This window comes from Sebastes fasciatus, chromosome 11, assembly GCF_043250625.1.
Source record: "Sebastes fasciatus isolate fSebFas1 chromosome 11, fSebFas1.pri, whole genome shotgun sequence".
Classification (NCBI taxonomy): domain Eukaryota; kingdom Metazoa; phylum Chordata; class Actinopteri; order Perciformes; family Sebastidae; genus Sebastes; species Sebastes fasciatus.
In genome coordinates this window covers 11,381,306-11,406,432 of record NC_133805.1, presented here as the reverse complement: position 1 = coordinate 11,406,432, position 25,127 = coordinate 11,381,306, and the positions used below count along the sequence as shown (strand labels likewise).

General features: G+C 40.2%; 3 protein-coding genes across 5 annotated transcripts in view; 2 read left to right on the top strand and 1 right to left on the bottom strand.

Annotated features, from left to right (window-relative positions):
• The first annotated feature begins 1,229 nt into the window (after positions 1-1,229).
• On the top strand, positions 1,230-5,319 carry LOC141776788 (leucine-rich repeat-containing protein 19-like). Its single transcript, XM_074650591.1, has 3 exons — positions 1,230-1,353; positions 3,326-3,509; positions 3,687-5,319. Exons 2-3 carry the CDS (start codon positions 3,347-3,349, stop codon positions 4,082-4,084), a joined length of 561 nt encoding a protein of 186 aa, XP_074506692.1. The 5' UTR covers positions 1,230-1,353; positions 3,326-3,346; the 3' UTR covers positions 4,085-5,319.
• A 594-nt stretch (positions 5,320-5,913) lies between these two features.
• Positions 5,914-7,743, bottom strand: tmem125b (transmembrane protein 125b). The gene is made up of 2 exons (XM_074650590.1): positions 7,303-7,743; positions 5,914-7,191 (listed from the first exon to the last, which is right to left on the bottom strand). The coding sequence occupies exon 2, from the start codon at positions 7,160-7,162 to the stop codon at positions 6,458-6,460; it is 705 nt and encodes a 234-aa protein (XP_074506691.1). The 5' UTR covers positions 7,163-7,191; positions 7,303-7,743; the 3' UTR covers positions 5,914-6,457.
• Positions 7,744-17,362: 9,619 nt separating this feature from the next.
• The window catches only part of LOC141776786 (low-density lipoprotein receptor-related protein 8-like), a 90,055-nt gene continuing 82,290 nt past the window's right edge, over positions 17,363-25,127 (top strand). For all 3 annotated transcript variants that reach the window (XM_074650589.1, XM_074650588.1, XM_074650587.1), the window contains exons 1-3: positions 17,363-17,487; positions 20,137-20,380; positions 21,041-21,157. In XM_074650589.1, coding sequence (XP_074506690.1) covers positions 20,287-20,380; positions 21,041-21,157 — 211 coding nt within the window. In that variant the 5' untranslated portion in view covers positions 17,363-17,487; positions 20,137-20,286. The remainder of the gene's footprint in view (positions 17,488-20,136; positions 20,381-21,040; positions 21,158-25,127) is intronic.

Genomic DNA, 25,127 nt, shown 5'->3' with positions numbered 1-25,127 from the left:
TGAAGGCCACCGTAGTTCTCCGACATGCTTGTGAAACAGCGGTAACGTGAGGCGCAGAGTGCAAAACCGTGGAACTGCCAGCCGCCGTCTGACTTCTGTTGCTCCTAAAGTAGTGTTATTATGGTGAGGATCACATTACCGCAGTCTCGGAAGGGGAGGAGTAAGCGGAGGGATACTCAGTTGGTTGCAATCTGCAACCACACAACTAGATGCCACCAAATCCTACACACTGTACCTTTAAACCCAGAGGAAGGGTGCCCTGCAGCCGGCTGACTTAAATTTAACTCTGGGGACAGACAGGAGCAAAGAGTCCTGATTGGAGTATAAGATTTAAGGAGATCAGTTGGAAGGGATCTTAAAGTCTGATCTGATATGGATGAAGGGAAGTTTTACAACAAAACATTACAATAATCAAGTCTGAAACCAAGATATGAATTAGCCATGGACAGAATATTATCTGGTATTTTCTGAGTTCTGAAGGCTCACACCTCCACTTCACTGTTCAATAATTGCCACTGATCCTTTGTGAAGCATTGCTTTATTCTTGGCGAAGAGGAGTGCAGGTTGAGTGACGAGGTGCCGAGAGAGTGTCAAGTGTCATAACTCTTAAGCTTTGAGCTCTTCCGAAGGCACTTTGCGTCCTCCCACGAGCAGAGAGATGATGATGATGGTCGAATGTGCATAAATCAGACCAAGGCCACCTGGAGTCTCTTTCAGTGCTTTTCAACCTGCAGTCATCACCACTGACTGAGTGGGAGGGGATTCAAGGAAAAAGAAAAAAATGGGAGAAAAATCCACTGAAGCAATGTACAAACAGCAGTATTATCTCACTGATCTTCCATAAGCTCCCCAAACAAATAGTAAATGGATGCAGATGCCCTCCATGTAGACTATGGTAGAGTGCTTTTGTTTCACACATGTGATTACAGTGACACTATCTGGCCTCAGAGCACAGATGCAACAATTGTGACTATTTAGCCAAAGGCTTTCTTTGTCATGGTTGCTGAATTTTCACTTCACCTCTATTTTGAAATAGTAAATAGTGGAAATAACAAGCACCTTACGGCATTACTCCCAATAAAATTACTGAATGCATTCACTCCTATAAGGGACAGTGAAAAAAGGAAGGAAAGAAGTAGGAAAAATGGATGTCAAATCTAATAAAGTTACTCATTAACATCTCAGTCTTAAGGGCATGGTGCAGGGAGGGTGGTATTATGGTATGTCCTGCAACCTTTGCCCAGCAAGTCTCTTTACTTTTCAGAAGGAGCTGAAGAGGAAGACGAAAACAACGGTTAAAAGTCAGGTCTTGGTGGCATACACCTGTTCTGTCAGTTAACCTATTTTGTACAGGTAAGTTATTTTGGACTTTTTGTGTGTGTGCGTGTGTGTTGTTGTAGATTGTGTAAATTGTGATGTAGTAGATATTATTGGGTTTGTTGTTGTCATATGACACAGCTACTGTGTGCTGACCTGCATCCCCAGATACATGTTTACCTGTATTACCTGTGTACGTACTGCTGCCTCAAATGAAATAGCCAAAATATACAGTATGGATACACACATGTGTCTCTGCTCTCTGGATTATCATCTATAGAACATATGTGTGTTTATGCTATGTCTAAAGTTAATTAGTAAGCAGTTCGGGACTATAATCATGAACATTGCTCAAGACCTGGCAAGTCAACTCCCTAACATCATGTGACAGTTTCTGTATGAACATTTAATCACACAGTTTTATGTTTTTGTGCAGGTCAAATTGTTTGTTTAAAAGTCCTTTCCAGTCTCACAAGAGAGGTGTTTATTGGCTGGCTTAAGGGACCTGTCAACTCATGGATTACTCTTTCATTAGCTTTTTTTAAATTCTTGCACTTATCGCACTTATATTTCAGGGTTCCGATCATTGATGATAATGATGGTGTGTCATTATGTAGATTGGTATAACTAAAGTTTTGTCAAATCTTTGAAATCAAATGTGTAAATGGAAATCTTATGAGAGGAAATACAAAACAAAAAGGACAGTAAAGAGGAATTTATATCTAACAATGTCACAGATCTCCCATTTGTCCAATCAAATCTGAATGTGCGTTGAGCATTCAGATAATGTCAACCCTCTAATATTCCAGTGTTAGTTTTAGACATTAGACATTGGTTTGAAGGTTATTATTGGCCATGAAATATGAAACATAAAGTGTGTCGTCCTCACTGCAGGTGTCACGATGTTTCATCAGCCATACGTTAAAGGAGAGATTCACTTTTTTCTGTCTGAAAACAATACTGACAATCCCATATGTACACTGAGAGAGTTATTGGTTGCTGTGATTGTTCCTTTCTCTCCATACTGGCTGAGAAAAGATCCCTTCCTGATGCAATATAAGTGATGGGGGATGAAATCACCTCCTTATTCGGATGTGTAAAATTGCAAGTTCAAAAAGTTTAAATCAAGTGGGTATCAATGTTACGGCCTTTTTAGTACACATTTCCCTCTTTGTGTTTCTCTTAACCCGATCTTATGAGAAGACGTATAAATAGCACAACATTTTTGCGTGTCATGTTAACACATTTTAGGCTTTTCGCGTGTCATTACACCACGGGCAACAAAACTATGGTAATGTCCGCAGTTAGGTTTAGGCAACAAAACCACTTAGGTTTAGGAAGAACATCATGGTTGGGCTTAAAATAACTATGGAAAATATGTACGGAAACAACGTAATATACGGAAAACACGTCACAAACGTCACTAATGTAATCAAACTTAAAAATAACTCAGTAACACTTTGAGAAAGTGGTTGAAAGTCCTGTGTTTGTTTGACCCATCCACCTCCACCCACCATACGCAGTGTTTCTCACTTTTTATTCTACGTCACAAGCTCTGAGTGTTGCATAAAGGCACGGTCACACATTGGCTTCACCTCCCGTTCACTTCTATGCGAGCGGAAGGGGCGAAAAAACACTTCCTCCTGGTTTCAAAGAAAAGTCGCATCATCGCATTTGTGTGGAGGTCACCTTTGGTGAACTTTCAGGCGAATACCGCCTCAGCAGGCGCATGTGTGACCGTGCCTTCATGTGGATGCGTTTGCATTGCAGTCAGTACAGGCTACCTGACGTACACATGACATGCCAAAAGCAACAAAGGCGTTGTTATTGCATGCAAAATGACTTACAAGTTACTGAGTCATTCAGACGCCATTTGGTGAGACCGGGCTGCATCGCGTTTCCTTGCTGATCTTATAGGATTTTGTACCCAGAATTACCTAAATTTTTTAATTTGGTGCCTCTCATGATCCTCAGTAGATGTAATCACTTGATGATTTGATTTCTTTAGGTTCTCCCTCAGAACGCAGAGATGGGCCGGTGGAGCTGCAGCCTCTGTGTGGTGTTTTTTCTCAGTGCAGCGTTTATCAGAGAAGCACGTCAGGCTGCTATATCTGATGTCGGGGGACACAAAGGCGCTCAGAGACATCTTCTGATGGAAGAGGAAGATCACACCAACAGTACTGACATTCGAAGTAAGTGACACACTTTACCATCAACCAACTATTTACAACCAGGTGTGTTTGAGGAACTTTGAACTCTGTAACACTTCATTTACAGGAAACAATTTGAATGCACTGGTGCTGAACCTCTCTGTCTTTATAGCTACATGTAGATGCAATAAAGTTTATTTTCCCCTGCTGTGTTCCTAGGGGCAGTCGATCCAGATGAGAGCCCAAAGTCTCTGGACTGGACCTATATGGCTGCAGGACTGGGCACGGCCCTCACCATCTCGCTTCTCATCGTGACGGCCGTCAAGTTTCGTGTCTTCCATCGCTTCCTGGCGAGCTACAGACACTCCCTGCTCCAGGAGGCCGACGGGGTCAGCCAGTACGGCCACGACGTGGGGACCTACCCTAACAGTGTGATGGGTAGGATGGGAGGGGTGGGAGGGACTGCGAGGGCGCTGGACGACGATGACGATGGCTTCATTGAGGACAACTATATCCAGGCCAGTGAGAAAGACAGGGCAGACAGGGAGAGGGAGGAGGAGGAGGAGGAGGAAGAGGTAGAAGACAGCGACGATGATCTTCAGTTCAGTATAGCGTGATGAGATAAAAGGTTTACAACTAAAATGACACTATAGAGGAGATTTTGATTGACCGTTGACAGTAAAGCAGTGATTCGGAACATTTCTGGCTTGTGATCCCTTATAATGAATCTACTTGCAGTCTCTTACACCTTCCATACATCTATGAACTGTGAAGAGTAAGTTCCCCTTAATAAGTATCTTATTGTTTTATTGATTTAAATCATTAACATAGGCCAGGACAGGCAAAACTATGGATGTCACAGTTTAAAGAAAGTTCAAAGTTTAAAGAAAAATAAAAAGAGATCAAATTTGTGAATCAGAATTTTTTTTTTCTTGTTCCAATTAATCTTTTTGCGACCTCTAAGATGATCTTGTGACCCTTTGGAGGGTCCCAACCCACCGTTTGGGAACCGCTGAAAGTGCACAGCACTGTAGATGTGTGATGAATGTGAAAACTGAATGAGCCACGGTTGTTTCAAAATGTCTGAATCTGCAGTAATAACTGGACTTGTGTCCAAAATGAGTTAATTCAAATAGTATGATGATGATGAAAGTAATAATGAAAATGTATAAACAGATGTAAATTGAATTTTTGACCAATGTTACTGCGTTTATTTGAGTTCATTTGAGTACAGTATAGTAGCTGTATCCCATGCTACACTTAGGCTGGGTGCAGGATAGCAGTAGAGATGACCTGCACTCTGGATTATAGCTCCTATAAACTTTATTGGGTTGAGACAGGCAGCGTTTTGACTGTACTGGGTCTTCTTCAGATGCCATGTTTGCTTTTGTTGTGTTAGCTATTTTCCCAAAGAAGATAAGTTTAGTCAAAATGCTGCCTGCCAGATAATTCCTACTTTTTTCCTTTCATGCAGAGTAAAAATTGTTTCCCCTGCGGCTGGAATCTCGTTAAAAAATGAATATATTGTGTGTATATCCATCTGTTAGAGTCACTGTTTGTACCCTGCTAATGAGAAATCCTTGCCAATCACTTGAGTAAGTTAAGTATTCACATTTAAGTGAAGCGGTTGGTGGGTTGATTATATTTTGGCTGCGAATCAACAACAAAGAGGTGAACCAACTTGACACTTCAACATCTTTGTTTGGAGTCTGAATGTGCAGAAAGTTACAGATTTCAGCTTCAAAGTGCCCGATCTGTGTGGGAGGCAGGAACCTGAGGATTTGTATGTGTGGTATGAAATGGAGTTGTTTACCGGAAATATACTTTATGAATAAATTCTTTATAATTCCAATTGAGTAGTCAGTCATTCTTGCATTCACCTAACCAACCTTGAGTTTATGAGTCATTGGAGGAGAACAGAAACATCAAGAATAAAGAGAATATATCCGACACAGTGATGTTTTGTAGAAAAGGAAAAGATCAAATGCTCGGAAAAAGTGTAACGAAGGTGCTCTTTGGTAGGTAACACAAACATTAAAGAAGAAGAAAGGTCCAATAGACAAGAAGATACCCAGCTCTATAGCCATCTGATTAAAGGCTTTTTTGTGATCAAATTGTATTGACTTTGTGTTTCAAATATATTTTATTAGTAAGCATGTGCATATCAGTAGTGCAGACCTCTGTGAAGGGAATATCATGCCTCATTTCAGATATGTAACAACAAAAGACAAACAATACCAGGAACTAAAAGCGAAACAAGACAAAAAAAAGAGACAAGCAAGCACATGAAATCATAAATTATATATATATATCAACCAACCCAACCTTCCTATCCCACATTTTTATTAATTTTAAAGATGTGCATTGAAATTATTAACAAACATTACATAATAAACAAAAAGACAAAACAATGAATGAATAAAACAAACATTAATTGAGAAAATATATATATATATAAATAAATAATAAATACCCCCCCCCATACACACACACAAAATAAATGAATAAATTAAATAAAAATTAAAAAGAAAAGAAATAAAAATAAAAAACAGTACTAATGGCACCATAAAAGCTTTTTAAACTGTTTGCCAGAGGAGTGCCTTGAGCCTTTCTTCTTTTTTAAATAGTGATGTTTTGATTTGATGTGACCACTTACTCATAATGAGTCTTTCTTTTCAACCATAATTACTAAAATGTCCCAAAATGGTGTATTTAAACAGTCAAAACAAAGCAGAAGATGATATTGATTGAGCCGTTGTAGAGAGCAGCTTGTTGTTCTTTTACAAACTATCTACAGGTACTCTTTTGATAATGTTCAACACAAGTCAGTTTTATGTGAATGGGAACAAAAGTACTCAGACTAAAGCTGCTCTCCTAAATCCATCTCTTTGTTTCATTTTTGTACATCTGCTAGACAAATTTATTCAAATCTTTCCTTCCACAGACTCTTGGACCGTTTCCCTCTGAGTGGTTTTGCTCATTTAGTCCATTCATATCAGGCTGGTCCTGCTGGAGGACGTCTCTCTCCTGGCCTGGTTACTCTGTCCTCCTGAGACACTGAACACCCTGATGGTTCGACTCCCCAGCCTCCTCGCTCTGCTCATCCTCATCATCATCCTCCTCCTCTGCTCCCTTCTTCTTCTAAGGAGGATGAGCACGCCGTAGCCCACCACAGCCAGAGCCATGCCTGTCCCAGCAGCTATCAGCACCAGGCCAGACACCATCATCTCCTTGCTGTCGTGACCTTTGCTCCCGACCGTGGCCACGCAGAGAAGCACCGTCCCACAGAGCATCACTGCCAGCCCCACGGCTAACATCAGCGCCGGGTCGGCCCTCCCACCGCTCTTCAGCTGGTCGATCCGACGCCAGCTGTGCACGCAGTTCATGTCCTGGATGGCAGAGCTGAGAAGCTGCTTGAGCAGGACGGCCAGGGCCAAGAGGCAGAGGGTGGTGCCCACCCCGAGGCGCCACTCCCCGGACAGGCTGGTGGTGGTGGAGAGGAGGCCCACGCCGCCGAGGCCCAGGCCCACTATGAGGGCCACGGAGGCGCAGTAGCACAGCAGGGAGCGGCGTGGCTCTCTGGACCACCACAGCTCCACTTGATCTTCCAGGACGCGTCGCTGCATCAGGGTGGGGTCCAGGTAGAGACCCGGGGGGTGACGGATGGCGTGGCGGGGCTGGTAGAAGGCCTGCATGTCACAGCTCAGCCAGCCCAAAAGCAGACCTTGTAAGAATGTGCATAAAAAGAGGATTTTAACTATTACTTTTGTATTCTCCACAACTATATAACTGCAGAAACTTCCTGTTATTCATCTCAGCTTCAGTGAAAACTCACCTGGTGTTAGATGAGTGTCATCTGTTGCTGTCCATCCATCTGCATCCCATCACACGACCTTAGTCAAAGCATTACAGTAGTTTGTTTAGAAGATCCTACAGTTGGTTGGTCTTGTTGCTCCATTCTGTATAAAGAGATGGTGTTTCACGTAGAAATAATCCAGCTTCAAGGACAGTTTTCCAATGGTGAAGTATTCTCAGGGATGAAACTCAGAATCCTGACTTCACTCTGGAGGCAGAGAAACAGCAAGGACCCCAGCCGTAGAGGAGCAGGGACTTCCACTGAGTAATACTCACTGTAAGTAGAGAAGTGATGATGTTGTTGACATCCTGGCCGGGTGTTGTGTATGTCGCCTGTCCACATGCCGGCTCATGATCATCACAGTGACTGTACTGGTGTCACAGATTACTAATCTTCATATTCTCTTCCCCAGTGCCAGGCAGAACAGAGGACCCCTCCTCTCCATCTCATCACACGGGAACACCATCTTGTCTTGGGGAAAAAAGACGGGTCACAATAGCAGTGTTGGATCATGGTTTGGACAGAGAGATAGGCGACATTGTCCATCATTCCCCCCACCACACACAGACAATGGGGCTGACCGGCAGAACACACAATGACTGTGCTGCGGGAGGCGGGCGGTGGTGTGTGTGACCCGTGGAGGGGTATCGCGTTGCTGTTGTGGAGGCCCGAGTGATGTCAGCGTGTAGTGATAATGGTGTGTCTGTGATCCTAAGGATAGCGTCATTCACACACTGTGCTGAGCCTCTTAGATAGGCCACAGTGAATGAGAAACTCCCTGACACGGGCCTGCTGATCTTTGTCTTCCAGTAATACACCTGACATAATATTTCTTCAAAACAGTTTTCTCTTGAATTTAAAGAATTAGTTTGACATTTTGGGAAATACGCTTTTGCTTTCTGGAGGAGAGTTAGATGAGAAGATTGAAACAACTCACATTTGTCTACTAAATATGGCATCTTTTAACTGGTACACGTCAACGTGAGCACATCTCCTCTATTCTGTCTGTATGTATGTCTGCACATGTATGAACAAAGACCCCTCACTCCTGACTGAAAGTGTTTGTCAGCTCATCTGTGATACTAGTGTGCTACTTTCCAGTTAAAAGTTACTGAAATACCTTAAACACCACAACTGTTGCTGTAACTTGATAACCAGTTCTTGGATGTACCCAGTTTTCCTTTGACTAAGCTAAATGAAACTGTGCAAACCATCAACATGGTGAACTTACTGAACTAATACCAGTCAAACTCTGTGCCATAACATCAGCATTATGACTGCTGATGTGATCACTTTCTGATGAACTCAAACTGCTCTTTCTCCCCCTAGTGGACAGTATCACAAAGGGTTCAATTCAACTTTTGAGTCTTTAAATATCAACTGAAGCCAAATGTGAAATTATGATCTTCCACCATTAAGTTTATCCACATTTTTTGCTTTGTCATAAGAAAAAGAGGAGAGAAAGAAGGATACAATATATGAACAAATGAGGGAATAAATGGGTAGATGGATGGATGACGGATGACCCTGACAATAAGCATTATTGCACTCACTAGATGTTTGTCAGTAAACATGTTTTGTTTGCCCTTGGTTTGTAGAAAGCGCTGATGTTGTGTCCTCTGCCTGCAGTTGGTCCTTGACAATCACAGATGCTGATGTATTTGCTGCCTTTCTATCTATTTCATCCAGACAATTTCATTTGAATGTGCTTTTGTGTGTAAGAAATATGTATTATCTGTGTAAGAGCCTGATCTTACACCCTCAAGGACATCAGTTATTTAGCATTGAGTACTGAGATGAGGTTGGTTTGGCAGATGCCGATCATTCTATCAGGTCAGTTGTTTTAAGTACCAGTCCCTTTTATAGGAAAGACAATATGCGAATCCAAAGGAGTCACTTGGGTGACCCAATTCAACCACAAGGTGGCAACAAATACCCATTTTACTGTAGCCATTGATACTGTGCAGTTACTCAAATCAACACATAAGGCAGGACATATTACAGTTTTTCTCGATTGTTTACACACATTTTCTGAAAGCATGCCTCATACTCTCAGAACTCTACACACAAAACAAAAAACACACACACAATGGGCAAAACCCCTCAATTCTCCTGCAAAATGAAACTTTACATTCAAAACAATGTTATTTCTTCTCAAAATGGTATTTTGTTTTCAAATGACACACACAAACTATCATATGAATAGACATTTATAAGAACCAGTTGAACACTGATGTGCTCAATGTAAAACACTATGATGAATGGAAAACACTTCTTCTCCATTCATCATGATGACTTAGGCCTTTTTTTTTGTTCAGTGTTACACTTACTACAGACAGTACATACATAAGTGTGTTGTAAAATATTTTAGAATATTGTTTTTATACTCAGAACACACAAATACACGGTAACAAATATATTTTATTTTCCCCACAAAAACAATGTACACAGTGTACATCCCAACCAACACAAAGTTGCACATACAGTGGTCTACATACAAAACAACAGAAGAATTTACTGTATACAGTTACAGTAAAAAAAAAAACTATGCTGCATCCTCTCTTCTGTTTCGGTCTGGCCACAGCACCTCATCCACATCACAAGCAATGTTTTCCCTGGCCAAGCAGCGGGGGAAATATCGCTTAGCATGTCGAATCCAGCCATGAAAAGCATCAACTGCTATATCTCCACATGCGTCTTCCATAGCTTGGAGAAGGGGTATACGCGTTTGTGGATTTCGGTCATACACTTTCCATGATTGCTAATTGTAACACTGTGTGACAGGTGTTTGCCCATGTGATGAGTCAGTGTGCATAGTAGGGCAATTGACTTTAGAATTTTGAATGACAGTGTGTTCCTTGTGAAAACGAGATTTTCTTCATGAAAATTGTGCCAAATGCAGAGAATTGTGTGTAGTGTTTTGAAAAAAGTGTGTTTTAGAACTGCAATTTGAGTGTAAAGCAGGAATTGTGCTTGTAGTTTAGCAGAATTGTGTGTCAAGTACCAGTATTTGTGTGTAAACAATTGAGAAAAACTGTAATTTATTACGATATATTAATAAAACGAAACCTTGTTGTAACCTTTGCTGCTACATTAGACACAGTTGCTAGGCAACTCCAGCATTGAACAGCTGGTAAATGTTTATGTTTAGCTGTTTGTTGGCCTTGTATTGGTGCCTGTTGCATTCTGGGACGGACTCCAGAATGGCTCTGATAAAACTGGATGGAGAATATTGATGGACACATGGAGGAACAGATGTGTGAATAAATATGTTTGGACAGTGACATGTTTTTCATTCGCTGTCACTGTACTATTGTCTACTGTGCAAACCTAGCATTAACCTTTAATTTTAATGCTTAAAATTTGTTTTCAAGCTTGTAAAAAAACATCAACGTTTATTAAGAAAGTGCTATGATTCATAGAGAGCACCCTCAAACCTCCTTAAAGATGAAATACTAGCTTTAACCTCATAGTCACTGATTTATTTGAAATATGCTGAACATAGAGCCACATCAACAGAAAATGCCAAAATAAAAGTAAATATTCTGTACTTTAAGACTGGAAGACAAGGCAATATGTTTTGGGCAAAACAATATTGACTATTGATTTAATAGATATATAGATATATGTACTTTATTGAACCCAAATTGGAAAATTATTGTGTTACAGCAGCAGGTTATCTCAGCAACGCACAGGAACAGTACATGAAATGTACATGTCAACACTAAAGAAATATATCCAAAGAATATGAAATATAAAGAATATTAGATTACACTATAAATATACCTGACTACTACAACTAGCATAAAAAAAAATCAAAATTATAAACATACAATAACCCACACCCATAGTTGAGGTAGTAGGTAGTATAAAAGGTGTATTGTTTGTTTTTGGTAGGTTCATAAATGCAATGTGCCATTAACCGTAATATTACCTCAACAGTACAGTTACATACAATATCTAAAATGTGAAGTGTTGTTATTAGACATAAACCTGTAGAGGGCAGCAGCATCTAAGTTTGGACTGCAGCCTGCAAGATGCCTGTACAATCATAACCTACTGTACACATATGTACAGTACATGCAGTTGTAGAAGTACTCAAATATTTTATCTAAGTAAAAAATAATGATGCTACAATGTAAAAATACTCAATTGTGAGTAAACGTCTTAAACAAGACTACATCTGAATGTAGTCAAAGTATTAAAAGTAAATTTAATTCTCATTTTGCTGTTGTTGTTGTTGCTTATTATTTTATATACTGTTTGATCTGTAATTTAATCTATGGCGATGTATCATATTTCATGAGCTGATCATATGTTTTGTATGAAAGTTCTTAATCTGCAATACTAATAGCTGGAGTAAAAAGTGCAGTACTGGGGCACCCTGGTAGCTCAACTGGTAGAGCAGGAGTCCTTACCGCAACGGCCCAAGGTCTAATTTGACCCGCGGCCCTTTGCTGCATGTCGTCCCCTCTCTCCCCCTTTCATGACTAACACTATTACTATCAAATAAAGGCAAAGAAAAAAAGTGCAATAGCAGATGGAAATACACAAAGTACTTCAAAATTGCACTAAAGTACAGTACTTGAGAAACTGTATTTCCATTTCACCGCTGTTTAAATGTCATAAGACTCGCCACCTTCAGTGGTTCAGATGGTTGACCCTCAAAATCCTGTTTATTTTTTTATCATTTAAGCAAATTAGCTTATGTATTTTGTTGTAGTGTTATTATATTTGATATATATACTGTATATATACAATCTGTATTTACCAAGCTTAAATGTATCTTTCAATATCACTTTTTTAAGAAGAACATCCACAAGAACATCAAGTTCAAGTTTTTACACATTTACAGTATGGGTGTGAAGGAAGGATCAAAGTCTGCTTAGAGGCTATAAAAAGTGATTGTTGGTTATGGTAAAGATTAAAGTAGGGGGCTGTAGAAGTGTTGAGCAGAAACAGCCACAAACCTGCAGCAGTACGCTCTTCGCTGTGGACAAATCAGTGTCCAAGAATGTGCCATAGGGAGATTTGTGTGAACAGTTTCTCATTCTGGCTCGTCGCTCCAGCAGCTGATTTCACTGACAGGTGCAACATCAGCCAGAGAGGATGAACTAATCTCACGGTTGCAGACCACCGGGTTAGACAAACAGGGCTCGTGACCAGAGCATCGCTGTTCCAGTTTCCCCCTCAACCAGGAAAACAAACGTGTCTCTCTCATCTCACAAAAGCAGCTGTTGAGGTGATCTTGAGCGAGGTACAAAAACCTAATTGCTTCAGTGCTCTGAGGCCATCAGTGGAGAGCCGCACTGTAACGGAACCATAAAACCTGCCGATGCCAGCTACTGCAGCTGCAGAGCAGAGAACAGCTGGGGGAAAAAACACAATATGCACGCTCAGCATAATGTTCCCTAAAGGTTAATTAAATAAGAAATGTGGGGCCGGAGTAGAAGTCACATTATTTACTTTAATTCTGCTCACATGCAAGAGGCAGTGCAGATTTCCATGATTGCTGTGACTGCACGTGAGGGTGGTGGGAGCCTCTTTTGAATCCATAATGTTGAGAAAAATGTGGCACGTCATCCAGACTGGCTGCTGGGACAAATGAAAGGGATCTGCTGCCAATGTTTGAGGCGTCTAACGACAGGTGGACACGCAGACAAACCTTACCAATTCGGACTTTTTAGTACTCCTTACAGCTTTCCCCCCAAAATAATGAACCCCTGCACAGACGTGGTTGCACCGGATGTCACTCAGGCAGAGAGATGTGTCATGAAGGGACTCCATATCGGTAACAGCACTGATCTGTGAAGAGTCTGTCAAAAAGCTTGAGTGATAAGGGATTTTTGATGTGGCATGTGCTGTACCCTGCAAGATAACAAAAGATATTTCATCTGCAGTGTATCAGTTTGTGGAGAAGCAGACAGTTATTGCATTACATGTCACACACACCTCTGCTCAGCCTCTTCACAACTATGACTCCATACACAAAATATTGGGTGCCATGAAAGTTTGTACAGACATTTACGGCCCCGTATGATGAATCCTAGTGACACTAGCAGGTTGACATGTGGTTTAGAGTGATATCTCAACAGTTTTTGGGGCGTATTGCCATGACAAATTGGTACACACATTCATGTTCCCCTCTGGATGAATTGTGACAACTTTGGTAATCAAGTCAAAATTAAATTGTTAAAACTTCGGTTTAAGACCAAAATACCTGCAAAACTAATAACATTCCCTTCAGCCTCATCTCCACTTTGTGTTTAGTGCTAATTAGCAAAAGTTAGCATACTAACATGCTAAGCAATCTGTGCGTTCCAACACCCACACTACCGTACTATTTAGTATGCCAGAAAAAAGATTTAGTATGTAATGCATAGTATGGTAAATGCAGTATGTCAAAAATACCAGGATGCCCTACTACATCCGGTTGCATTTTGCAGTGTGCAAGCCAGCATGCTTTTCTGGCTATTCTGACCCACAATCCTCTGCGCAGCGGATATAGGAGCAAGAGGGTCAAAGTTCATGACGCAATGTTATGACGAAGAAGGCTAGTATGTCCCAATTGTATGCATACTGCATGCAATAGTACATACTTTTTCAGGGCAGCAGCAATGTGCACTAAAAGTAAAAATAAAAAGTATGGCTGTATCCAAAACCGCATACTATATTAGTAATATGCACTGATTAGGCCAAAATGTAGTATGCAGTATGCGAACAAAAGCAAAATCTCCAGTATGCCAAAAATCCCCGGATGTCGTACTGATTCGGAAAATGCAAAGTAGCGGAGGTTTGCTATTGTCCGTGCTGGTTACTTCCACTTTCCAAAACCAGAAACCCGCGAAGCCCGGCCTAGCGTACTACAAAATAAATCGATTTACGTTCCATACTACATACTACTGACGAACGCAGTATGCAGTATACAGTACATACTACATACTACATACTACATACTGCGTTCGTCAGTAGTATGTAGTAGGCGGTTTCGGATACAGCAAATGTGATTTGGATCGTAACCATAGCAAGCATGCTAAGCTTTAGCATATTAGCATTGTCATTATGAGCAGGTTACCATGCTGACATTTAGCTCAAAGTGCAGCTGTGTCTAAGTGCAGCCTCACAAAGCTCCTATAGTGTGGCTGTAGTCTTCTTATTTCATCTTTACTTGAAGTAAATGTTGTTTTCTCAATTCTTGGAATTTCTTTAGATGGTCAAGGTTTTCAACCTGTAGAAACATTTTACTTTATTATTCTATTGGTCTTTCTTTCTTTTTGTCATTCTTATAGATACTAATGTCAACAGTGGTTTGCAAAGTCACAGCAGGGGCAAAACATGGGCAGCTCCCTGGTTTTTAAAGGCTTACAAGTAACAGGACGTTTGACAGTGAAAGAAAAAGGGTTAGTAGACAAACACTGAGGTCCAGTGCAAGCCAAGCACCACGGCCTATCTTAGGCATGCAAAATCTGCTCTCAAGTATTTTCTAGTATTTGCATATTTCAATTGATTGACAGTCTCTCTCTCTCACGCTCTCAGATATTACCCTGCATCTTGCTTAATCCTCAGTGTGCTAAAAGCATTTTCATGACTCACTCCTCGCAGCAAATTGACTGTAAATTCAATTTAGTCCGTGTTATCTCTGACGGGTGAGAATCAGATTTGCGACTAAACCCCAAACATTTCTTGTGCGACATCGATTATACGTCGCTTTAATTTTTACTCGAGCAAGGCAGATGGGGCACGAATGATACTGTAATTTGCATGTTATGAGTGCAAAACATACAGTATGTGATGAGCAGCTGAGTCTGTACATGTTTCATAATAAGCCTATATTGCATGATGGGGATCATACACCCTAAGGGGATGGAAACTCATTACTTATTTGATTCCCAAGTGCCTGACAAGTTGCAGTATTAAAGGATTTTATCCTGAAGAGACAGAATATTAGGCAGCTGTTTATGTTGGAATATTTTCCTGTATAGCTAAACAGCCTGGTCACACCTCAGAATCAGGATTTGTTACAGGCAGGTCTGGAAGGAGCTAATATCACATTTGCTGATATTTCTAACATGCTGATTTTCAGACAGTTATTTGAACACCTGTTCAACAACCGCTGTGTTTTTTTCATTCGGTCTGCTCCTACTGCCTCTTTCTTGCTGGATGGTTGCCGTGCAACCATGACAACCATCTATCTTTTTTCCTCCTCAGTGTCATGACTTTATTGGCGCTGAATAGGCTACAGTGCAACGTACAAATGGGTGCTTGTGTATGCCAGTGTCTGCTTGTGTATTTACTGTATGTCGAGGTTGGGAGGAGGATTAAGTTATCCTTCAGCTTATCTCCATTAAAATGACTGATTATGCTGTCAGCAATGGTCGTGGCCTAGATTTGAAAGACAGCCTCGCTGGCTCTGGCTGGGAGCCACTAGACCTTGTAAATACTACTGATGCACTTTTTATCTGCCGACGAGTATTACCTCATTGTGTTTAGTAAGAGCAATAACGCTGCAGTTTGGTTAATGGAAGAGGTACAGGGGGGCCTTTTCCTGTTGCTGCTGCTGCCACTGAGAACCCGTAGTATAGCCTGAGGTTCACCTGAGCATAATTTGCATATAGATGAGAGAATAGAATCACATCACATTATTGCGTTGGGGGTATATTAATAATGGGGTTGTTGAACAGGATACGGTACTGTACTAGAGACTTGTGTAGATGCTGAAACAGGTGGAGCCCAGAGCGCCAGTTTCTGCCTGATTGAAGCCATATTGTCCCGTTTCACCTCCTTCTGCTCTCCATCAGCCATCCGTTCTCTCTATCTCTTAGTTACATTCATGAAGGAGTTAAGAAGTTGTTATGTGTGTGGGTCCGCTCGCAGCCAGCTCCTTGAGTGGACTTCTAGCTAGCTACCTTTCTAAAATTACTCCACCCAAAGTGAACACAAAAACACCACAGGGACACCGAATTGCTTGACCTCCTGATCCCTTCCTATCTGCTCCGGCTAGTCCCGACCACTGTACCAATATTACCTGTCCGTCATGCCACAAAATTGATTTCACTGGCTCAGTGGGTGTGACATGGACAACCCTAGGACCCCACTTTCTCTTTTTTTTCACTCTCCCACACACATAGGCCTAGCCTACACACACACACACACACACACACACACACACACACACACACACACAGTTATACTTTCTTGATTGGTATTAGTAGCCTAGTACAGAGGTTCCCAAACTTTTCCATGCCAAGGCCCCGCAAATAGCATTTGCTTATGCCCCCCCTTTACAATTCTACAATTTAATTTAACAGATGTACATCTGAGAATTTGTACAACACAAGCAAGGATCTAGAGAGGGAACAACGTGAGTAAGTGTCAACAACAGCTTCAAGTCACTGCAATGCACATGGTGTATAGAGGCAGATTTATTTTTATTTTTTATTTTTCATCATCATCATTAACAGCATCAACAACGTTATCAATGTCATCATCATCATCATCATGAATGTCCCAATCAACATCAACAACATCCTCAATATCCTCCTCCTCCTCATCATCATCATCATCATCAATATCCTCATCAACATCATCAATAGCATACATTTTTGCAAGATGAACTTTTGCAAGATGCCTTAAAAACCCACTGACAATACTACAGCAAATATACAATTAATAAATAAATAAAAAAATAAAACTTGGCAAGGCAAATAAGTATGATATATATATATATATATATAAATAATAATAATAATAATAATAAAAATAATAAAAATAATAAAAAATATTTTTTAAATTTATAAATATTTGTATTTTTATAAAAAAATATATAAAAAAGAAGAAAAAAAAGAAAAGAAATATATATATATATTTATTTATTTTTTCATTTTCCCTCATCTTCTCTCCAATTATCTGATGCCCCTGGCAGTAAAGTCACTAACCCAATTCACTAGTTGTCCGGATAAATGATGCGTTGAAATGCATTTCTTTAATGTTGAATTTCTCAGTGATTTAGCTTCAACACAGCTCCCAGCAGTCAGTCAGTTGGGCTGCTCATTATTCCTGCTGTTAGTCATGTCTCTATCCAGACTGCTGCACTAGAACACAGACAACTTGTTGGTTCTTTGCTGTTCAGAAAAGGGACTAAAGGCCTCTGTTACCTTTGTAATGGTGAGTTCATGTAACTTAACGGTACATATTTACCGAATACAGTGATTAACTTCACATAGCCTACAACAAAGCCTACAACACAGTTGTTAGCTAGCTAGTTAGTTTTCTCCATGACCACAATACTGCAGGTATAAAAACAAAGATAGAAATATAATAATAATAATAATAATAATAATAATAATAATAATAATAATAATAATAATAATTATTATATTTTTATATATTATATTATATATATAATTATTATTATTATATAAAATAATAATTATTAATTATAATGATATTATATTAATGTCTTCATTGAGATAGTGGACTAAATGACAGATGTGTTCACAGTAAAGCCTCAAAAACACCATGCGAGTGATAACTAACAGGCTATATTTTTGAAAAGCAGTTCAAGCTAGTGGGTTAATGTTAGGCCAGTGTTTTTGTTTTTCAGCCTACATTTTCCACATAGCAGTGCAGGTGATACTGAACCAGAAAATTGTAATTTTTAAAAAACAAAAATCATCAACAAAGAGAGCACAAGCTTGAATGACACCAAATAGGTGTTTACTGCAGTGCTAATGTTCTGCCAGGGTATACTATCCACACCTATGGTTAAAGGTCCCATATCGTGCTCATTTTCAGGTTCATACTTGCATTTTGGGTTTCTACTAGAAACATGTTTACATGCTGTAATGTTCAAAAAACACCTTTATTTTCCTCCTACTGTCTGCCTGAATATACCTGTATTCACCCTCTGTCTGAAATGCTTCGTTTTAGCACATTTCAACGGAATTGCAATGAAATTGTGTTGCTAGGCAACTGTTTGGGTCCATGTTTACTTTCTGTCAGCTGATGTTATTTAGATACACTGGAACAGGAAATAAACCTGGACACATTTAGAATGTTTTTGTTTAAAACCGTGTAATGGTCTAAATATTGTATATTTGTGACATCACAAATGAACAGAAAACAGCTTGTTTCAAACGCACATTTTCTGAATATGGGCTGTGTGTATTTCTCCGTATATTGAGCAATTTGATAGTTTAACAGTATTTATAAAGCACTTAAACCTGCTTTATAATGTAAAAGACCTGAAAATCTCACTTTTTACAATATGGGACCTTTAAGGATGTGTTGCTAAAATGGGGATTCAAAATTAATGTTGTTTTCATCATTGTGTGTTAGAGATTACAACAAGTTGTTTCAGGTCTGAAAGATACTCTTTGGTGTGGGCTGTGGATGTATGTTTTTTAATAATTTCTAATACAATCCACCCACACAGGTTTTTTTTCCCACTGTAGACATATTGTTATGTCACAGTAGAACACAAGTGTACATAATGAAATTAATGAAGGCTGAATACCATTTAACTGCTTCTATTTCAGGGTGTTGGTATTGTGCATGCTGGTTCACTGTCACAGAGCAGTCATCGTTAATGTCATTAGAAACACCTGTGATTTTCTTATAAGTCCAAATGCATGCTGTTTTCCCCAGACTGTGTGGGGTGTACAGACTATATAGTACTTGATTGACAGCTCACTCTCCTGTTGCTCTTGTTGCACCTGGTGGGACAAATTACACCTTTATCACTGTTAATAGTTAGACTACATGGTGATTGAAAAAAAAAAATGTGTGGGTGTTTAGGGCCATATTTCTTGTCACCTCTTTGTGTATTGTGTAACTATGTAGTAGGCCTGTCCTGAATACCATTTTTTGGGCTATACGAGGTTACGGTGAGAAATATTCGAATGTATTCGAGGCTTTGCGGTGCGGCTCAGTCTGCGGGTCTGTCTGTTTCCATCTTTCCCGTTTCAATGCTCTGGACAGTGCCGTTGCCACACTACTGTACACAAACACATCCACCGCTTCACACAACAAACAGTGATATCCGTCTGAGAGTCTCATAATACTTTGACTTTTTTCTTGTAAATTTATAGTTTTATTCTCATAATATTCTGACTTTTTTTCCTGTAAACTTCTGACTTTATTCTCATAATATTACAACTTTTTTTCTCGTAATAATATGTCTTTATTCTCGAAATCTCCGATTTATTTTTTTCCCTCATTGTGGCCCTAATACATTGTCGTACTTATTTTTATATATATAAAATAAAAAACAAAACAAAACAAAGCATTCAGATACTGATTTCGAAGTCGAAGCTTCGATTCACTTTTTTAATAGTCCTGTAACTCAGTTGTTACCCTGCACTATATTCATTAACAGTTCTCTTCATCTCCAGGTATTTTTATATCTGGTATATTTTTTTATACTTTGTACTTTGTATTACTAACTTGTGTCTTTTTTACTAACACGTTTGCACTATGGAACTGTGATGCTGGAAACTTGAATCTCCCTCAGGATCAATAAAGTTACTATCTATCTATCTATCTATTTTTCTATCTATCTATCTATCTATCTATCTATTCTATTCTATTCTATTCTATTCTATTCGAGCTTGAAACAGTAGTTAAAAATAAAATATAAAAAAAATATCAAATCAAGGCTCATTTAGTTACTGATCGAAAACTTAGGCACAGCTACTAAATGGACCTTGTGTTAAAGCTATTGTTTCCAATGTCAAGAATAAAATGTTCAATCTCAAAAATACTGTAAAAATATAAATACTACAACTACTTCTATTCTACTCTATTGTATTCTAGCCTACTCTTGTCCCCGCCCCCTTGTGGTGACGTCACGCCCCGTTCAGCCAATCAGACGGAGGGATGGGGGTGTTCCAGAGAGGAGAGTCAGGCAGCAGCGTCGCAGCGCTACAACAAGAGCCGCTTTCGGGCTTTGTTTTGTGGATGTGAATGAGCTCCATCACCTCCTTTCAGAAAATGTGGACGGATATAAGGACATTGTTACTTTTTCATTCGTTAGTCCTGAGGCTTCATTTGTCGGAAGGTCAGTAGTATTTCCCCCCACACCAACCCAACCCCCATATATGTGATTATTATTATTATAATTAGAATAAACCCTGGTGTGTGTGTGTGTGAGTGATGGAGGTGAGAGATTGGAAGCGCTACCGGTACTCGGCTTGTGTGTGTTTTTTTATACTAAGAGACAAAAATACTTTTCTCTATATCATTAATACATAAGACTTGTTTCATTTGAATGTGTGATATCTTAGTATTATAATGCATTGCTGTGTGGGAGTGGGGGGTTCAGGATCTGTCATGTGTTTCCCTGCTGTGAGCCTCCATACTGCATCAGAGAGGTAGTAGCTGCTGTAGTAGACTGAATCTTTGTCTTGCATGTTATGGAGAATTATGTCCAGCAGACACAGGGGGCCTTCTCCTCCTCCTCTTCTGCTTCTCCCATAACAGCTTTTAATTATCACAGCAAAGTAGATCAATAACTGAAAGAAAACCCAGAGCATGACGCTCCTCAGCGCCTCGGCCAATTGACCTGAATGAATGCTGAATATCAATTAGGCATTCATTTGCAAATGACAGTTGAACTACAAGCCGGGTGTACTACTACTACTCCACTATATCCGTTTGTTGCTGATCCATCTGGACGCTGTTGTTGTTGTTTTCCCCTCTTCTTTCTTCTTTCCTCCAGCAACGGATGAGTGTGAGGATGGACAGTTTCAGTGCCACAACAAAAGGTGTATACCCACCATCTGGAGGTGCGACGACGATGACGACTGCTCAGACAACAGTGATGAAGAAAACTGTCGTAAGTGTTAAAAATCGGTGGAGACTATAATAAGCTGTGTTAACTGTGCAAAAAAAACAACCTGCTGCAATGCTTGGGGGGTGTTATGCAAATATCACAATAAATAAGAATAACCTGTTAGAATAATATCAAAATAGAACAAAATAATAACATTATTATGTCACTGCAGCTCCTCCCTTCCCAGTGCCATCCACATAGAAGAATTATAAAAATATGTACTAAAACATAAATGCACCCTATTGTATTCTTATGATCTAATAGATAGTCCACTGAATAGTTTTTTTTAATCCATGAAAAATGTTCCAAAAGTAAAAAAAAAACTAATTAGACTTCTATCATTAATCTCATCAAGAGACAATACCTGGAACTGCTCCCATCAGCCATCCATTAGAGATTGACTTAATAGTCTGTTCATGACTGGAATGTGTATTGAAGCTGAAGCTCCTCTATCTTAATGAGCTGTATTTTTAACAGTTATGAACCACAAGATGCACCCATATCTCCCCTAGGTCCCTGCCCTCTCGTAATTTTGGATTATTTTTTTATGGTGGATTTGCTATACCCTATTAGCATTTTATCTATTTTGTTCCATTTTCTCTTTATGCAGGACAGCGTCTTATTTTTAAGGAGACATAAAAGCTTTACAAAGAGGTACAAATAAAATCACGTTTTGAGTGGGGATTAAATATGTATGTGTGTGTGTGTGTGCCTCAGGCCCAGTGTGTGCAGGTAATTTCGCCCTGCTGTACCTATATATAGAAACCTATAGAAACCTCAACAAGCATCATTTTTAATTTTTTTAAAAATGAGGGTTGATTGGGTGGAACAATTTTCCAATCATCTTCAAATAAGAAGCTGTCCAACTGAGAGACAGATTGCGTGGTGCATCGGTCTAGTGCACAGCACAAAGCTCTGACAGGTATCTTGGATGTGTTGTTCTGCGCGGAAATAATAGAATTCCAGTTTCCTTTCTGACTGCGAGCCAGTGGCCTATATTTTTGCAAGAATGCTTGTGCTGAAACCAGTGAAGTTGTGCCAAAGCTGAATCCAAGCCCTGCATGTTTGCCATGCGGCAATGTTCTTTTGTGTCTGGGTTAATTGTGGCTCGGGAGGAATTCCTGCACCTCCCCACACATGCATACTCTGTATTTCTCCTCATACCTCTCTCTGTCTTTGTTTGTTTGTTTCTCTTTCTACCACAAACTCCCACACACAAAGACCTGTTGTACACAAACAACCTCATGGTTCTTTTGCGCGTTAGTCTGGAGGTGTTGCCGTTGTTACCCTGTTTCTGAGGCCAGCAGGACGAGTCCTCGGGCGTGCCAAAGAAAGCTGAGCATTTGGAGCATCTTTGCTCCTAAAACATTCATGTGTCACTGCCACACACACACATAAACCCCCTGATGTTGGGAAAATCATTACTCTGTCAAGCTTTATTTCCTTTATGAATGAAATAGGAAATTGTCAGTGAGGTTTTATTACCCCCTGTGTGTTTTCCATCAGGCAGAGCTTCTGACACATTTAGGGTTTGAGTGAAAACACTCCCCCTGAAAGCCTTTTAAGCTGAGACTACTGTCAACCCGCCATTTGATGATAATGACAGTCCGGCATTACTGGCCATTATATTAGAGAGTGGCCTTCACTCGGTCTCCATTTCCCTTCCTTGTGTGTGCTGTATCTGCGTGGGCAGGCACTGGCAGATGAGGCTGGTTGGCCTGTGCAGAGTCAGATTGGTCTCTGCGCACCGGCATCCTCGTAGCGTCGCACCACTGATTGGCTAAGGATGGTAGTTGTTCAACTTTTACCGTGTTTGATTTGGAGAAGAGGCTCTCTGGCACTCTGTGCAGCTCTGGCAATGTTTAATGAATGCATTACTATTGAAGCCATTCTCAGGGGTTGCTTCTGTAAACTCTTTTTTTCTATTCCTACATCTGAGGAGGCTAAAAGACAGAGGGACAGACAGTGTAGTGCAGCGAAGTGTAAACCTGCACAACATATGCTGCACAGGGGGAGAGTGCGTTAAGGATTTAGCTTGTACACACAGCAAATCCTGTGCAGGAATTACACAGTCAGTTTCTTGTTGACTATGAAGTGGTTGCATTTTTTAATTAAGTTTCTAAACGCTTGCACTCACGGATGGTCTCACTTTTTATTCTACTTGTATTCACAATATATTCTTTTTACAACAGCCCAGGAATCCGGTGACTGAATGTGTGCAACAGACCATGGTTATGAAATATGCAGGAAAAAAACCTTTGCCGCAGCTCCTTATTTGTCATCCCAGTGTCACCTTATTTTCAACCTGACTGGTGTCGTTGAACCTCACAGAGCAGGTGTAAATATCTTAAAATGCTGTCATTGCTCATACCCTTTATGCATTATGATCCTCCTCCATCCTCCACCCTGTTCCCTGTTAACCCCATCCCCCCACCGGTCCACCCCCAGACTGCATCCCATCACCATCCCCCATCATCCAAACTCTATTCCCCCACTGACCAACCACTCGCCTGCATGCACCCATACATTCATACATGCATAATTGCACTCATAAGTATGCCGGACACAAGTATGGACCAGACGCATGTCAGCATTAATGTGTACATACAAACACACGTATGCATACCAATGCACCTCTTTTCTGACAAAGAATTTGAAAAGTTGAATCTACATAAACCATAATAGAAACTGCATTATTTTTTGTTTACTGGTTGCATAACATTTCTGGGGAGGATGAGATGCAAAGCCACCCCGCATCTCGCCTCGTCTGGAGTTGACAGCAGTGGAGGCAACAAAAGAGTTGTGCCTTGAATTCTCAAAGTCAGATTTGTGCCAACTCTGACACGGAGCCGCCGTTTAATCCTCACCCTGATTATTGCAGCCCTATAATCGGCCAGTTTCCATCTTTCCGTGTTACCTTCAAAGTCCAACGCATCCGCCTGACTTTCTTCTCATCCTTGAACGTGATAACGATCCATTTCCATCCGCGTTCATGAATTTAACATCGATACCTGCAGGGAGGCATTTTCACATCGTACTCTTTTGTTTTCCTCCGAGATGCAGAGTCAGCAACAAACTGCGTGCCGCCTCCCTTTGTGTTCTTTTACCTAATAAATCCGCACAACCTCTTCAGAGGCAAACTCACTTTTGAAACTGCTGGCGCTCTCCCACACCTCCTGTAGTCATTGTTCAATTCTTTATTCCAAAAACCTTTCAATGGATGCAGCCTCCTCTGCTGAAGTTGTTGTAACCGAAGTCCTGCCAACACACCCAAGTTTTCAAAATGCAAAAAGCATCCTTCCAGCCTTGCTTAATGCTTTATTCAACAGTGTTTAAACCTGTTTGTTTTTATTGCTCAGCTGTGAATCCAGTGTGCAGCAGGTATCTTTTACTTATGTTGTTGTCTCAAGAACAGTGCCTGTTATGTGGATGTTCTCTACTTTCTTTTATAAATTGATCTCATTATCTTAGATTAGTTTTGGCTTCCAACCATATTGTTGCTTTTCTTTTTGAGCTTCGTATGTGTTCCTGGGAGGAGCCCACTGAAAGGCACCGTAGCCCGTCTGAGTGCTTTTTCATCTCTTGGTGACAATGGTCACTATTACTCACCGGCTTTAACTTTGAAATCCTACCATTTCCTTTCAAAGGCTTCGGGGGTTGCTTTGGATACAATAACAGAACACTGAGAAACAAGTATTTCAATGGTAACTGAACGTAAGGGGGCCTCATATTATGGGATTTGCTTTTGTGTTGCTTATCTGTTGTTTATCCTCTGCATTTGATTTTCTCAACCACCTTCTCCTTTTTCAAAAAGAGAAAGATTTGCTGTCAGATATGTCTTCCAGACCTCTTAAAGCTCACTCACAGTTGTGTCTTGTGTTACCTGCATCTCTGTTATCTGTTTATTCATACCTATTTGGAACCAATTTGGCCCCATTATCATTTACAAAGTAACTACCATTTCTGTATCAGA

Coding starts and splice junctions, on each gene's coding strand:
- tmem125b (XM_074650590.1), bottom strand. CDS start 7,162: ATGCAGGCCTTCTACCAGCCCCGCCACGCCATCCGTCACCCCCCGGGT.
- LOC141776788 (XM_074650591.1), top strand. CDS start 3,347: ATGGGCCGGTGGAGCTGCAGCCTCTGTGTGGTGTTTTTTCTCAGTGCA. Junction 3,510..3,686: donor CAACAGTACTGACATTCGAA/GTAAGTGACACA, acceptor CTGTGTTCCTAG/GGGCAGTCGATCCAGATGAG.